Source organism: Pieris napi, chromosome 9, assembly GCF_905475465.1.
Source record: "Pieris napi chromosome 9, ilPieNapi1.2, whole genome shotgun sequence".
Classification (NCBI taxonomy): Eukaryota; Metazoa; Arthropoda; class Insecta; order Lepidoptera; family Pieridae; genus Pieris; species Pieris napi.
In genome coordinates this window covers 6171170-6187685 of record NC_062242.1, presented here as the reverse complement: position 1 = coordinate 6187685, position 16516 = coordinate 6171170, and the positions used below count along the sequence as shown (strand labels likewise).

The following is a 16516-nucleotide window of genomic DNA, read 5'->3' as shown; positions in this document are numbered from 1 at the left end:
AACCGCGAGTTTTATTTGGAAAATCAACATCTACTATACGGCATTACTAGATAAACACATTTAAATATATTTAACAGTAAACATTTTGATTGATGAAATGACAGTGATTTACGAATTACACTTTGTACTTACTAAAGTAGGCATGGCATCTCAGAAACAAATAACTTATTGTTATCAAAATAATATTATTAATTCTCAGGAATAACGTCAGAGATACATCGGGGCTTGTTACGCTCATAAACAATTTAAATTATTAATATAGAAAAATCGCAGAAAGAGCCAGCCCTCGCCTCGGACAGGTCACTGGATTGATAACCTCTTTGCGAAGCTCCAATGGACCTTCGACACCGTCAGACGCAAGTAAGAACATCAAACGGCTGAGACGCGCGCAAACTTATAAAGGTGATCGACGCATACAACTTTAATAGTTTGTCTTCGATCTCAGTCAACGATGTTTATCTCATACAAGCAAACAAAAGGCCATTTTACTGACTAGACTACTTGCAATGACACACTTAAACGGTAAAGTGTAAACAGAAGAGTAAAACAATTTAAATTTCCCGGTATTTTGTCGCATGCGTGGAGAGTCGCTCTGTGATTGGTCGCGTTTCGGAACGTTCAAAAATCAACATGAGTGAATTAAACAGTGTCAGTCGCTCTGCGTGCAACAGTAAAGGGAGCATGATTGTTGTTTCAAACCGATTACCTTTTGTTTTGAAGAGGAATGAGAAAACCGGTGTATTAGAGCGGAAAGCCAGGTAAGTCAAGAATTTATTGGAATCCTTTTTGATATTCTTCAAAGTCTGTAGAATCTCTTATATATATTATTCCGCGTAGGTACGAAATAGCGCACTAGTAATTTTTCTGATTATGAAATCAAAAATATTACTAAACAGACGTTTGATTTTGTTTTGAGCCATTTGGAATTTGGTACTCGGATAATATTTTATAGCTAACAACAACATGGATGATTTACAATTTTCCCCAGCTTTTAAGTACTAATCTAAGTAAGCTAATAATTTTGCTTTTTAATACAATTATTCTTTTGCATATTACAACTGAACAACGAAAATATGTGAATGTGTTGTGGACTAAACAGGCTATCAGAAAGGTTAGCTGAAAACTATTAACTTTAACCTTTGAGTAATATTTAAACATTTACTTATTTACAATATTTCTACTGTAAACATTCTGCTATTCTCCCTACAATATTTATATCAAGTATTTACTTTATTACGAAATATATGAACAGACATCGTCCACAACAACGTAGGTAGGTCCTAAACTACAGGGTGTGGTTATCAATAAAACAAACCTTACAACTGTTTTGTTGATGTAACAGAAAGTTCTTGGCGTTTTCAAATGTAACCACGTTATTTATAAATAGTGCAAAGGGTGTGAATATAATACGACGACGAAATGTATTTTCATTTGACAAAAAAAACAATGAAACAAAACGCACAATAGTCTTTTGTTTTACAATCTCAGCCTCCAGATCTTGATTCTAGTGAAATGTCACTAATGATATTAATTGTCTGATGCAGTCTTGATCATTATTTCTAGTGCTGGTGGACTGGTGACCGCGGTCGCGCCGGTGGTTATACGCGGCAATGGTATTTGGGTGGGATGGCCCGGCATTCACTTGGATAACCCAAGTGAGAGCATTCCAGAATCTGACCCGAACGATAAGACGCCCACGGCTGGTCTACGATCTAATAAGGTATGTTTTGAAATTAAACATGTTATATTTATTTTAATAGTAATAATTTATTATCTTTATATTACATACGCAAGTAGATCTGACCTGTATCCGGGTCAATTATTGTTGTGCCGGAAAAACCGGTGGCCGGTTTTGGGCTACACACACTGGCACAATTTTGGTAAAGAAGGAAAATTTATCCCTACTGAGAATCTGCGTTTTAACATTAATTATTTACTTCACTAAGTAGGTAAGTACTACATGTGTATGCTGTTCAGGCAGGATCCTTGAACTTGACCGCTAGCCCAAGTCGCCTGTAGTCTCGTATCTAATGTTGAGTTCACATCATAAAGTCCAAATAATAATAATTACGTATCGACGAATTACGTATACTACACATTAGGAATATTTCACCCCCAACCCCATTAATATCAAGCACAAAATAATACGTATATAGCCATTTTGTGCTTTTATTAAAATAGAACGTTACGAATTTATTGTGATATGGTTTTTTGTATATCAATGTGTTAAACATATCAAGGGAGGATTTTTTTTCATGGAACATATAAAATTTATGACCCCAGCTAAGTCGAACACACATAGGAATTACTTACTTCATTTGCTTTATCTGATAAAGGTATTTGATGACGCTCATTAAACACCGTACACACCTGTGAATTTCCATACAAATGCTATCTCCTCTATTTACAAAAGCATTACCGTAAATAAAAGTTATATAAGAATTATAACACATTATAATTATGTTTTTATTATTATAACATTATGATATTAATTTATCCCTAATGGGAAAGGCAAAGGACTTAAGTCCATACAGCCAGGTCTTGTTTTTGGTAATAATTGGAGAATTTTGGTAGTTTTAAAGGCCGTCTTACGTAGTTAGGAGTCCATCTTGGAATCCTCTTATTATCATAAACCGTGTTTTTGTATGTTCTATACTTAGATTTATTAATTTCAGTTCAGTTTAAAGTTGATTGTTTGTTTGCATTGAATAGGCTCCAAAACAACTCGAACGATTTGAAAACATTAAAAAAAAATTACCGTTAGAATAAATTGTGAAATACCAATTATATCTGATGAATATATGCTATATAATATTTTCGTAATGTTACCTAACGAAAAACTAACAAAATCACTAGATCACGTACGCTGCGGAAACTATTGACAGTAGAACATGACGTACTGCAGTTTAATAGAAGATATCTACAAACTTTTTACCACATTTATCCAAATAAACGTCTCTTCGAACTTCAAATCAATTCGTATTCAATATCTAGCTATAACCCCGGACATAGTATTAAAAGTTATTATGAGTGAAATAATTATCCAAATCGAAAGTTAAGAAACAGCGCTATGTGACTCTAGTGGTTTTCCGACTTTTTGAAAGGTTGCAATCAAATTTGCCATAATACACGATATTCAAGCAGTCGATATTCAAGCTAGTATTAGGTATATTGTTACTTGAAGTTAGATTCATAAGGAGGTATAAATTTTAATTACCTATTTTATATTTTATTGCAGTCATAACATCGGTATTGTTTTGTTTCTTGATAAGTGATTGTTTGAATGCGGCCGCGACATATTTCCTAGATAAATAAGCTATATTATATAAAATGGATATGAATGCAAAGATAATTAATCATCAATTGCATTTAACAACCTGAATAGAATATTAGATATACTAGTAACCAACTTTAATATACTTTTTTTACAATCAAGATCTTATTTATTTTAACAAATATAACGTCGTATTAGCCGTTAGTCATTACTCATTAGCAGTGAAGTACTTAGTTAGATGATACTAAACGAAAATACCTATTGCGTCGTCAGTAAACAAGTGTACCGACGGTGCAATTAAAATGAAGGACATGTATAAGATGTATCTAAATTGTATGTATCCGTTCAGATTGTCTGCCTTTTTACGTATGCGAAATGGCTATTCCTATTCACCTTTACAATAATCATTGCTAGGCAAGTGTCCATTTTTATAGAAACAATAGAAATAAATTAAAATTTTACGTTATCAAAAGACAAAATCTATATCATTAATGTTGTTCCAGATTGTAGCCATACATGCAGAACCAAAGCTTTTCGACCGCTACTACAATGGATGCTGCAATGGAACTTTCTGGCCTCTGTTCCACTCTATGCCGGACCGAGCCACCTTCATAGCTGACAACTGGCGAGCCTATATCAAGATCAATGAGGAGTTCGCGGAGAAAACCGTACACGCCTTAAAGCTACTGAAGGAAACCAAACAGAAGAATGGTTCACCGCCCATCGTCTGGGTACATGATTACCACCTTATGCTGGCTGCCAATTGGATTAGACAGGTGAGAATTTAAGTTATATTTGAAGTGAAACTTATTTATCGGGGTTGGAAAAAAATTTAGTGTAACATTTTTTCGTTACGCGTCACGTTTTTCGGTTACGCGCCATGTTCCTTTTTGAAGTCAAACTTCTTTATCGGCGTTGGAAAAAAATTTACCGTCACATTGTTTATTATTTATTATTTATTATTTATTATTTATTATTTATTATTTATTATTTATTATTTATTATTTATTATTTATTATTTATTATTTATTATTTATTATTTATTATTTATTATTTATTATTTATTATTTATTATTTATTATTTATTATTTATTATTTATTATTTATTATTTATTATTTATTATTTATTATTTATTATTTATTATTTATTATTTATTATTTATTATTTATTATTTATTATTTATTATTTATTATTTATTATTTATTATTTATTATTTATTATTTATTATTTATTATTTATTATTTATTATTTATTATTTATTATTTATTATTTATTATTTATTATTTATTATTTATTATTTATTATTTATTATTTATTATTTATTATTTATTATTTATTATTTATTATTTATTATTTATTATTTATTATTTATTATTTATTATTTATTATTTATTATTTATTATTTATTATTTATTATTTATTATTTATTATTTATTATTTATTATTTATTATTTATTATTTATTATTTATTATTTATTATTTATTATTTATTATTTATTATTTATTATTTATTATTTATTATTTATTATTTATTATTTATTATTTATTATTTATTATCTATTATCTATTATTTACTATTTATTATTTATTATTCGACACTTAATATTTTAATGACAATTAAATTCATTAAATTCCTAACATATCTTCCTTTTTCCGTCCCTCTAAGGGTCTGTTTCACAATGTATGGATAAGTTCTACATAAGTTCCAAATTAGCTATTTATTACTTATAGGTGGGATAAACACTATTGTTGCGTTTCACGACTGTCAGATAGCGCTATTCGTCACATAAAGTCTATCATAAGATATGAGTCCGATGAATGTCAAATAGCACAATTTATCTACCAAATAATTTATGTGTTGCATAGCTATTTGGTACTTTATCCATACATTGTGAAACAGACCCTAAGTATCGTAAATCTAAACTTTTAGATTTGTATAAATATGAACAACACTTCAAGATTAGTTTGCCACTGAAGTTTCACTTCTGACATGTGTACTTTGTACACACACACTTTTTTTTTATGTTACACAGTCATCTCATGGCCTTCCCAGCCATTTAATGAGACAAAATTGTCTTATAATTACTCGTTGAATCTACAGGAAATTGCTATGGAAACAATAAACTTATCTTTAAATCAGCTGCATAATACTGTCGTTTCTATTTATATTAAAAAAGAGGATTCTTAATATCGAACAAATATATTATATGATTGAGTCCGAAATACGGCTAATTAGATTAATAGAAGACGAAAAATATTGTAGGGTTTCTTATATCAGGATAATTCAAGCTATCCAATCCAAGCAATCCGTTGACTTATTTACAATATAATACAATACGCCTACATATTAATGTTTAGCGCGCTGAAGAGGACGAGTTGAGATGTAAACTGGCATTCTTCCTTCACATTCCATTCCCGCCGTGGGACATCTTCAGGCTGTTCCCATGGTCTGATGAAGTGCTACAAGGAATACTTGGTAAGAAAAATATTTATTGTGAAGTTGTGTAATTTTAAAGGGCAATCTAACATAGAAGAATCGTTACTACTTCCAGAGTTCAAGCCCTTAAGTCAAACATATATTTTTAACATTTCGTTTACTATTTTACTTTTAAAGCACTTTACAATAGGCACTTTCAAAGCAGATGCTAGAAATGTATGAAATAACACTTGTAGTAATTATGTTTACAAAAGAACATTTATATATTTAATTACCGTTTCCTTATAAATATATCAAATGTTTATGTTGAAATTATTACTAACATTCCCATATTTTAGGATGCGACATGGTCGGATTCCACATTACGGACTATTGCCTGAACTTCATCGATTGTTGCCAAAGAAATCTGGGTTGTCGTGTTGACCGTAAGAACCTGCTGGTGGAATTGGGAGGTCGGACAATTTGTGTTAGACCACTCCCGATCGGTGTGCCATTCGACAGGTTTGTCACACTAGCTCAGAATGCTAAACCAGTGCTGTCAACAAGCCAGAAAGTCATTCTCGGTGTGGATAGACTGGACTACACCAAAGGTTTGGTTCATAGGCTTAAAGCGTTTGAGAGGCTACTGCTCAAACATCCAGAACATATAGAAAAAGTTGTGCTGCTTCAAATTGCGGTGCCATCGAGAACAGATGTTAAGGACTATCAGGATTTGAAGGAGGAGATGGATCAGTTGGTGGGCAGGATTAACGGAAGGTTCACGACGCCAAACTGGTCGCCAATTAGGTAAGATAAACCAAAATTCTTTAGACAAATTTTGGACTTTTATTTGAAAACAAATTGCATAGATGTCGTGTTCGATTTATTATATAACCAAATATATTTTGTATATTTAAAGTTGTACTAATGACGAATACTAACAACGGCCCGCCTAGCTGATTTTAAACCGTGCTATGTGTAATTACGTAACTACGTAAACGTAGTCACAGTTACCAAGAAATGTCTTATTACAAAATTATATAAATATTCAAGACTTAAAATGAGACAATAAAATTTATTGATTTAAAGTCCATCAGTCAGCCTATCTGGCATTGAGAATGAAACTACTACAGGCACTTTTTGACGGAGGCGGTAATAACAATAGAATAACGCCACAAAATGATGTGTAGGTATATCTACGGCTGTGTGGGGCAAGACGAGCTGGCTGCTTTCTACCGCGATGCAGCTGTCGCTTTAGTCACACCACTACGAGATGGAATGAACCTAGTAGCGAAGGAGTTCGTGGCGTGTCAAATTAATACACCTCCTGGTGTTCTGATACTGTCTCCTTTTGCTGGTGCAGGAGAAATGATGCACGAAGCTCTCATATGTAACCCGTACGAGTTGGATGATGCAGCAGAAGTTATTCATAGGTGAGAGATTACACTTAAAATCAAAGGTTAAGTGTATTTTTCACGTTTAGTATTGCATTTAACTCGATTTAAAGATTTCTCAAAACTGTCGCGTAGGTTATAAGGGGCTAACCTCAAATTAACAAAAATTCATTGATTCAATCATCAAACATCCTGAATACAATACTGACCCTTGCTCTTATAATTATTTCGTAATATAATTTGAGATTGAATAATAATTTTTATTTCCAGAGCCTTAATAATGCCCGAAGACGAAAGAACAGTCCGTATGAACCACCTGCGCCGAAGGGAACAAATGAATGACGTGGATAGTTGGATGAAGAGTTTCCTCAAAGCTATGGACTCGCTTGAGGAAGAGACAGATGATATTGGAGCTACCTCCATGCAACCCGTCACTATTGATGACTTCGACGAGTATCTCTCAAAGTAAGGAGATTTATTTACTAAGTGTGTAAAAGTCGTAACCTTTTCCAATGAACTAACCAAAACAAAGTATTTTTAATTCGAATTAGTTCCTTAGGCTATTGTGTTCAAGCAGGGACATACTCTTCAGCTTTAGAAGTACAGATTTTTTTTTTAATTTGGCCTGTAACGAGACCTTTAGGCCAAGACTTATTTTCGGTCACTAAATTTCACTGATTTTTCTTCATTTAATTTCACATGTTATTCTTATTCTAACGTTCCACTTGTTTTCTTAAATCTTCCCTACGGGATAGAAGTACAGAATATCCCAATTCTTACATAACTATAGACCAGAGTAGTATAAAAACATTTTTCAATCTCGTAACTAGCATCAACGAATCTACGATTAACTTTGACGTTGTCAATAATAAATAAGAAATTTTTTGAATTTGGAATGTAAGTGCGTAATTTCTCATATCATTGTCACAATTTTAGTTCCTTTTTTATACGTAATGTTTGATTAAAACGATGTTTTTTCAGATACATTGGTTACACCCAAAAGTTAGCTCTCTTATTGGACTACGATGGTACGTTGGCTCCTATAGCGCCCCATCCCGATCTGGCCACTCTACCATTGGAAACTAAGCATACCCTGCAACGGCTGTCAAATATGTCGGATGTCTACATCGCCATTATATCAGGCAGAAACGTCAATAATGTCAAAGAAATGGTGAGTATAGGCTAGACATGGGTCCATCTGAATATAGCATGAAACAGCATACCACTGCATTTTCGAAATCCAAGTTTAATAATTTCTACGAAGTTTCATAATTTAGTAAAACTGAACTGCTTCTAATAACAATGAAAATGCAAATTAAGAATCACCACATGCTTTGTATAACATGCCTGTAACAAGGGCGCTACAACCATTTAGGTCTGGGCCTCAGATTTATCCTGTATCCGTTTCGTGATCATTTCTAAAAAGCAAGTAGGTGATCAACCTTCTCTGCTTGACAAACACCGTCGACTTTTGAGGTCTAAGGCATGCCGGTTTCCTCACCATGTTTTGCTTTACTGTACGAACGAGTGTTAGGAATCGAACCTACGACCCCGGGGTCATGCAAGTTAGTCACCATGTTAGTCTAGTCGCACGCCAACTCCCAAGAGTTGGCGAGAATAGACTCACATGTTCAACACAACTAGCTCGTAAACTTACTGGTTTACAAGTCTTTAAGTAATTCAAAAATAAATAATCGCCTAGGATGTTGACAATTTTATTCATGTAAAGGACACATTTCTGAATTATAACATGTAAAGGACATAATTAAAGAGTGTATCAAATTGGTATTATTAGTAATTTATTTTTCCTCTCCGACTGAGGAAAACTTAAGTAAAAATTTATATATATATCGGAAGTATTTATTTCGCATTATGGTCGTTGTGGTGGTGTCATTTGGAGTTAACGGTAACAAGTTTATAACCGAAAATAGACAATAATAATATATTCAAAGACTTAAATTAAAATTCACAACCAACAGTTTTTAAATTTATTTTACACAAAATGAGCATTACAAGGTTTTATTAGGCACTTACTAGAGGAGAAAAAATGATGCAATTCTGATTCATCCCTGCGTTGTTATATTTGAGTAAAGTCTCCAATGACGCCAACACAATCAAAAACAGTTGATAAGGAAAGTCGTAAAATTTATCACCATTTTTGTGACCCAGCATGTCTGTACTTTGTACCTTCTTTGCCCCCTTTTGCCTCTTAACATTAACCCTGTTATGATATCTGATTATACCTAGGAGATATGGCTACAAAAAACATACATAAGTTGATTACATTTATTCATATTATAGTGTCTTAATCGCTATTTCCTGGCGAAAATAGTTTGTAATAGACTATAGTATGAAAAGGTTAGTAAAAATAACAGACTGATAGAACCATGTTATGTTTTCGTATATATCTAGCGATGTTCTTGGAACTCAGATATGACCATTATCGCCCATTATGTAAAAAATTTACTTTCATTTATTAAATCCGCAGTTTTAGTTTATATGACCTCGGTTCGCAATAACAAGACGTTATCTTGAAACTTTGACCTGCATATCAGGCAGTTAAAATATTTATATTGTCGAATACGGTCAGGCTAATATTATTATTATTAATTAAGTAGTATTGGTTATTCTCATACAGCTAGAAAGAGGTCACGGCTCGATATTGCGTTGTATTAAGTTTGTATAAGATCGTCTAAGTAAATGTTCGTCTATAAGTTTTCGAACTGAAAATCTCCCACCATATTTAAAACAGAGATATAATAAGTAAGAACTTCGATTAAATTTAAAACTAAAATTACATAAACAAAATTTTTTTTAAGGTTGGAATAGAAGGTATAACATATGCTGGTAGCCATGGTCTGGAGATTTTACACCCCGATGGCAGCAAGTTCGTGCACCCAATGCCAATGGAGTTACAAGATAAGGTCGTCGACCTACTCAAAGCATTGCAAGAACAGGTATGTTATGACTACTACGCTTGAGGGTAAAGACCTCGGTTTATTATTGTTGATTTTAAAGAAATAAACCAGAATCGTAATTGTAACCTATCTGCACTATGAGATTAAATCCCCAGATATAATAGGGTCTCCCCATAGCTTTCGATACGGTATTTTGAGATATTCCTACTGGCTTGGGTTCCTTTGGTAGTTCAGAAAGGTCTAAGACAGTTTTATTTATTTCAAAACGCTTTAGTAATCATCTGTAGCCAAGCAAGCTAGTCTCCAAATAATTGGTCCTTCGAGCCGGATTTTAATTACATATTTTAAATTTAATGATAGGTATGTAAAGATGGTGCCTGGGTGGAGAACAAAGGTGCTCTGCTAACCTTCCATTTCCGAGAGACGCCTGTGGCTAAACGTGCCGCTCTCGCAGAAACTGCGCGGAGACTTATCACCTCTGCTGGATTTACACCTGCTCCCGCGCACTGCGCTATTGAGGCGAGGCCACCTGTACAGTGGAATAAAGGTAATAATAGAGAAATATAGACCCTTGCAACTGTTAAGTTTTTTCTATAATCTTCTTATAGGTATATAAATTACGTGGCACGTTGTTTGTCCGCTATGGACTCCTAAACTACCGAACCGATATCAATCAAATTTGCACACAGTGTGTAGTTTGATCCAACTTAAAAGATAGGATAGCTTACATCTCAATTTATACCCGCAATATTATTTTATTGCAAAATATTTGTTTATTATTAATTGATAGTCACACTTCTAACAGAAGGCGCTGTGTTGAAAGTACCAACGTTTTACATAAGCTACAATTTAATGGCCTAACCACCAAAAAAGCATGGTGGTCCCCATGACTGGTGTTCTCCTACCGTTTCCCTTGAATAGATTACTAGTATGTAACAAAAACCTTAGCCACAGCAACGCTTGGCCGAGTCTGCTAGTTTGAATATAAAATATTATTACTTTAAGTATCCCTATTATATTTTAATATAAATATTTTTTTTATTTATATTAAAATATAATAGACACGACACCAATAATATAAATAATTTTATAGGTCGTGCATCTATTTACATCCTAAGAACTGCATTTGGTCTCGATTGGAGTGAAAGGATTCGTATTATTTACGCCGGTGATGACGACACAGATGAAGACGCAATGCTGGTGAGTTACATTATTTTTAATATAGGTATTATTTCAATAGTATTATTTCTAATATTAATTATTTTCCAGGCACTAAAAGGTATGGCCGCAACATTCCGTATAGCATCGTCGAACATAATAAAGACGTCCGCAGAACGTCGTTTGTCATCCACAGACTCGGTACTGGCAATGCTCAAATGGGTTGAACGACATTTCTCCAGACGTAAGCCCAGGGCAAACTCTCTCACATATAAAAGTGCCAGATTAGCTCGCGATACACTTCAGATGCATGTTTCGTACCAACTTCCTGCTCGGTCTCCAAGACATACTCCACCACGCACCCCAGATAAGATCTCTGATAAATCTAATTCAAGTGGATCTGAATCCAGTTAAATTACTAATTGCCAATATGAATAAGGCAAATATTACAACTTTTCTACTGCATTAAATTATCTTTGGTCATTTTTAATGTATGAATTCTTTAACTAAAATTAATCCTGATGTGAATCTGATATTTTTTAAACTTCAGAAAGATCTTAAGATTATAATTGGCTACACATGCTATTTATATTTGGATACTTTTATGTGAGTTTTCAATTTATTTATTTATAATTAGTTAATTTTAACCGTGAATTTTATATGGTCGCGTGACATTTTCTACGACAACATTTCATAAGTTTACGTTGATTGGATAAACATTTGTGATAACATAGTATGTATAAAAAATTCAAAATAGAAAGTAAAACTCGCACATTTAACTATTACGTTATACAACATCCAATTTTCTGGTACAAATTATAAGTTTTCGAACCCCTTTAACTTTTGATAACTTTGTATGGTGTGAATGCCAATTTTGATAGATTTACATTTAAAATTCCTCGGAATATAGATGGCGCCGACTTTCTTTCGCATACAATATCCTACGAATATTAAAACAAAAAGTTCCTATACAAAAATCTGAAAAAAATTACGTATTTCAATTGTAAGTATTTATCGTGAAATTCGTTATTTAGGGTATACCCCTATATATATAGTTGTGTTATAAGCACAATTTTTAAATATTATTTTAAGTAATTCAATACTCTCAAAAATGGCTGTTTTTTGTGTGTATGTGGGAGTGAATAAACTAGTCGTATTACGAAGACTAGAAGTTCTAAATATTCCTTTCATAACTTATGTATTTTTAGATACAATGTATGTTTTCTATGTTAGAAATAAAAATCTTTATGGATAAAAATATGTTTTTTATTAATAAATATGTACAAAAATGTTGTTGAAAACATGATATTTCAAAATTCCAAAGACATTTTAAATATGAAAAATAATTAAATTAAATATAGAAAAATACTGTAAATCCGTAATGGAATGTGCTGAAGAATTTGGTGAGTATAAAAAGACAAACTTAGTCATTTAATCGTCCTAGGTTAATAGTACGCCACGAGACAACTTAATCTAGTTTCTGCCATATTTAACTCTGTAAGCAAACAATTCACAGGAATTAAACCAACACCACGCTTGATTACCGATTTGAGGATTTTCAATTGATTTTCAAATTAGTAAAAAAATCGCGGCAAAACGATTTTATAGCGCCACCTGGTGGGACATCTACAAAAAAATCGAACCAACTTTCGGTATGAAATACAAAGAAATTTGAACAATTATTTTGCTCTTTGGATGAATATATAATAGTCATATTAAATAACATATTGATTTAAAGAAGTTGTGTCGTTTTACTATGATATTTCTAACTAGGTTAAAAATAGTAACATAGATACAGTATTTTCACTAAACTTCATAGTATACATACGCCAAACAGACCTAAACGCAAATTTCAAAATTAGTCCCTTCGCAGCTTAACCTTAATACTTATTAAAACATTACACTGTATATGTATCATAAATTCATATACATATTAATAACTTACATTACATCAAATATTCACAAATTATCCTACAAGTCTTTATCACAAATTGTGCTCCTAAGCGGTGTGTGAAACGACTAGCCACGATAGTATGAAGTAAAACAAGCAAATGGGGTAAACTGCTAGGCCTTTTTTACCTTCAGGCTGACTATCACCAAGGAATTTTGTTGCAGCTGAAAAAAGAATGTTCTCCCTTATTATTTTTGTCCTCTTTTTACAGATAACAAAGTTTCTTTTTAAAGATATAATAGCTAATATATGCTATAATAGCATTGTATTAAAAAAAAATTGAGTTTATGAATGGGCAAGTGTGGCAGGCATTTTGTATTAATCACCACCACACATGGAAAACTTACCAAATGTTGCCCATATGAATCCAACCATTGATATGACAAATCGTAGGAAGAATAGAAATGTATTTTGTGTACTGAACAATATCACTCGGCAAATGACTAGAGCTAATGCAATGGGGAAAAGACAATATCCCAACACGCATACTGATTGGAAAAATGACCTGAAATATGCAAAAAAATATTATATCAAAATAAAGATTTTTAACTAATCATAGATTTCTATATTAGACTCTCCTTTTTACCAAAACACGATCTAAGCAGTGTGTTTAATCTATTGTATTTATGTATATTTAAGTTTGACAACTTACATATTTCCACCAAGCAGCTTAGAATTAAAGGTCACAATAGCTGCACCTATCCACACGAGTACAAAGACCTCTGCAAACTCAGGGCCTCCATCACCTGTTTTATTTGTGGGTTCTGACGAGCCTTGCAGAATAGTTGCCATGAATGTACAAAGTAATAATGGGCCCCATAGATCCCCTGCAATTTTAACAAAACAAGATTATTATTGGATTAAAGCATAATATTATAATTGAATACTTGCAAAATTACAACTTAATTTTGCAATTATTATTTAAAGATCCATTTTTATTTACACCAATAAATCTAATCATATGTACGTAGCATAAAGTTCCACTTACATTCTTTCAATAAACTTGTTTTCTCTCTTGGTATTAGTACATGGTAGAATTTATTACCCACGGCTCTTAAGTCTCTTAGCTGAAATAAACATCAAAATTCATATCTTAGTCATATAATAGATCTTTGAAACATAACTTTATAACAGTTTTGATAAATTCTAAATACATATATATATATTTTTTTATATTTATATTTATATATATATATATATATATATATATTTTTTCTAAATTCTACAAATAAATACTTAGCTAATTTAAAATGTAATAATTAAGTAATTATTTGGTTGCAACTGATTAATACATTATTATAAATAAAGTATAGATTAAACATATAAAAAGAACTACTTTGAAAATGGAAAAGGAAGTAGAATATATCATTTAGTGAAATTGATATCTAATGTAAATAATTTATTTTTTACTCACACATAGACTTTCAATCTAAGTTTTTCCAGTGTTTTCTTGTACAAAAACCATATTTCTTGTTTCCAATGTATAGATAATTGGAAACACAATATAATATGATTTTTAATAACTAACAATAAGCTATACACATAAGGAAACTCACAAATGTTTCTTTAATTGGTTCATCTAGAGTATTAAACTCCATTGTATCACCAGAAGGCACACCCTGACCTGGAATGTTCATTTCACCTTCTATAACTCCTACATCACCAGCAGGATACATCTGAAAATTTTAAGATGTATGTAAATAACTTTGGTGGGTATGCACGAAGAAAAAAAGGGCTACATTGGTGTAAATGTACCTTTTACATCCTTCTCTATTAATTACGAAAACACAAATTATATAAAGTATAAGAGTAAGTATTGTATGTAGATAATAAAGTACATTATATTTTAAGAAGTTTCAAAATAAATAATTAAACCAAATGTAAAAAAAATACTTACGTCGTATTTGGAATCAAAAGTCGCCATTGAGTCTTATTTTTTAATGTTTGTAGTGAAGAATACAATATTACAATATTATTAATAATCCAACACATCAAAACCCAGACACTTTTCAAAAAATCATTTCCACGATAGTAATTCGTAATAATTCTTCATTGATTAGTTTACAAATTGTCAAATTGTCAGTGTTAAATTTCCTTGCCTAATGTCATAAACCTTACAACAAGATGCAATATAAGGGCAATATCGCACTAGCGGCCAGGCCGCAGCGACCAGGTCGCGGCGGCCATCGAGATAGAAACCATAGTATGAAATCGCCATATAGCACGCGCACCTGGCCGCACGTGGCCAGCGGCCACACCGAGCCGCAGCGGCCAGCAAGATCGAAGCGACGCATTTGCGGCCCGTGTTCGGTCGCTGGTCGCTGGTCGCTGCGGGCACTGGGATCAATTCCATTGTAGTTAAATAAGCAGTGTGCGCGCACTAGCCGCGGCGGCCGCACGTATTGTGGAACTACAGCGTGTTTTGTAATCATTGCGATGTCTTTCGACACTTAATTTTCTTAACAGTTCTTCAAACGAAGACTTGCTCATCCGCAAATAATTAAAGAACTTTTCATCATATTGCTGAAAGTCGGTGAAATAAGTATGAAATAATCCCTTTGTTCGCCTTTCACGTAGTAAGGGATGGACCCAATATTTTTTCCTTTTCTTTTTCTGCTTCTTACTAAGATACAAAAGCACTGCTATTTCCTCAACGTCCATCAAGCGCGCTGTATAAGCAACTGACTATCGTAGCCGCAGTTTTGGCCGCGTTGCAAATCGCAACTCCTGCGGCCGGGCCGCGCGTCTGGCCGCTAGTGCGCTATTACCCTAACGTGAAGTAAAATAATAAAGATAGCTACACACTAGAGATGGGTAGGACAAACGAAATTGAAGTGTTTATGTGCGTTTTCCAATCACAGCACTAGAGCGCATTATGCGGCATAATGCTCAACGTTGAATGTTCCAACTACAGCAACGCTTCGCACAATTGAGCACTCTCAAAACTATTGCTCTCGCGTGCTTCTCGCAATAAATACCAACACAGTGACAGAAAATTGACCAGTGTTTTTCTTTAAGTTGGCATTTATTGAAATTTTCGTTAGTAAATATTATTTATTGTTGAAAAATTTGTAAGGCTTTCGTCGTAGATTATGAAAATAATTAAAGTTATTTCAAACCGCTAAAAAAAATAAATATAAGTATGGATGAAGGTATAAATAGTTACTTTTTTTATATTCCACATTTAAAATATGAATACAATTTTATTTTAAAATTAAGATCTGTAAACAAATTTATTTTACAGGATTATACTTTTGTAAACATTGCAATGGTTTTGAAAAAGTATATATTTTTTTAGAAATCATTAAAAAAAATTACTCAAAACGTAAATGATGTAAACTTCTTACTTGAAACTAAATCTTTTACTGTTAATTTAGCTTGTTAAAACCTTATATTCTTTAAAG

The 16516-nt window shown here is 32.5% G+C and overlaps 2 protein-coding genes across 3 annotated transcripts; one reads left to right on the top strand and one right to left on the bottom strand.

Annotated features, from left to right (window-relative positions):
• The first annotated feature begins 264 nt into the window (after positions 1 to 264).
• LOC125052683 (alpha,alpha-trehalose-phosphate synthase [UDP-forming]) lies at positions 265 to 12419 on the top strand. 2 transcript variants are annotated; one of them, XM_047653658.1, is made up of 13 exons: positions 265 to 758; positions 1100 to 1111; positions 1564 to 1720; positions 3778 to 4050; positions 5634 to 5751; positions 6051 to 6498; positions 6882 to 7124; positions 7356 to 7550; positions 8067 to 8256; positions 9905 to 10042; positions 10364 to 10550; positions 11097 to 11203; positions 11273 to 12419. In XM_047653658.1, the coding sequence occupies exons 1-13, from the start codon at positions 631 to 633 to the stop codon at positions 11573 to 11575; spliced, it is 2499 nt and encodes an 832-aa protein (XP_047509614.1). In that variant the 5' UTR covers positions 265 to 630; the 3' UTR covers positions 11576 to 12419. The 2 variants fall into 2 exon arrangements, with proteins under 2 accessions (XP_047509614.1, XP_047509615.1); XM_047653659.1 differs by lacking the exon at positions 1100 to 1111 and having other exon boundaries at positions 267 to 758.
• LOC125052685 (protein YIPF6) lies at positions 11978 to 15191 on the bottom strand. Its single transcript, XM_047653661.1, has 6 exons — positions 15010 to 15191; positions 14669 to 14788; positions 14101 to 14179; positions 13765 to 13939; positions 13460 to 13617; positions 11978 to 13276 (listed from the first exon to the last, which is right to left on the bottom strand). Exons 1-6 carry the CDS (start codon positions 15034 to 15036, stop codon positions 13161 to 13163), a joined length of 675 nt encoding a protein of 224 aa, XP_047509617.1. The 5' UTR covers positions 15037 to 15191; the 3' UTR covers positions 11978 to 13160.
• Positions 15192 to 16516: the final 1325 nt, after the last annotated feature.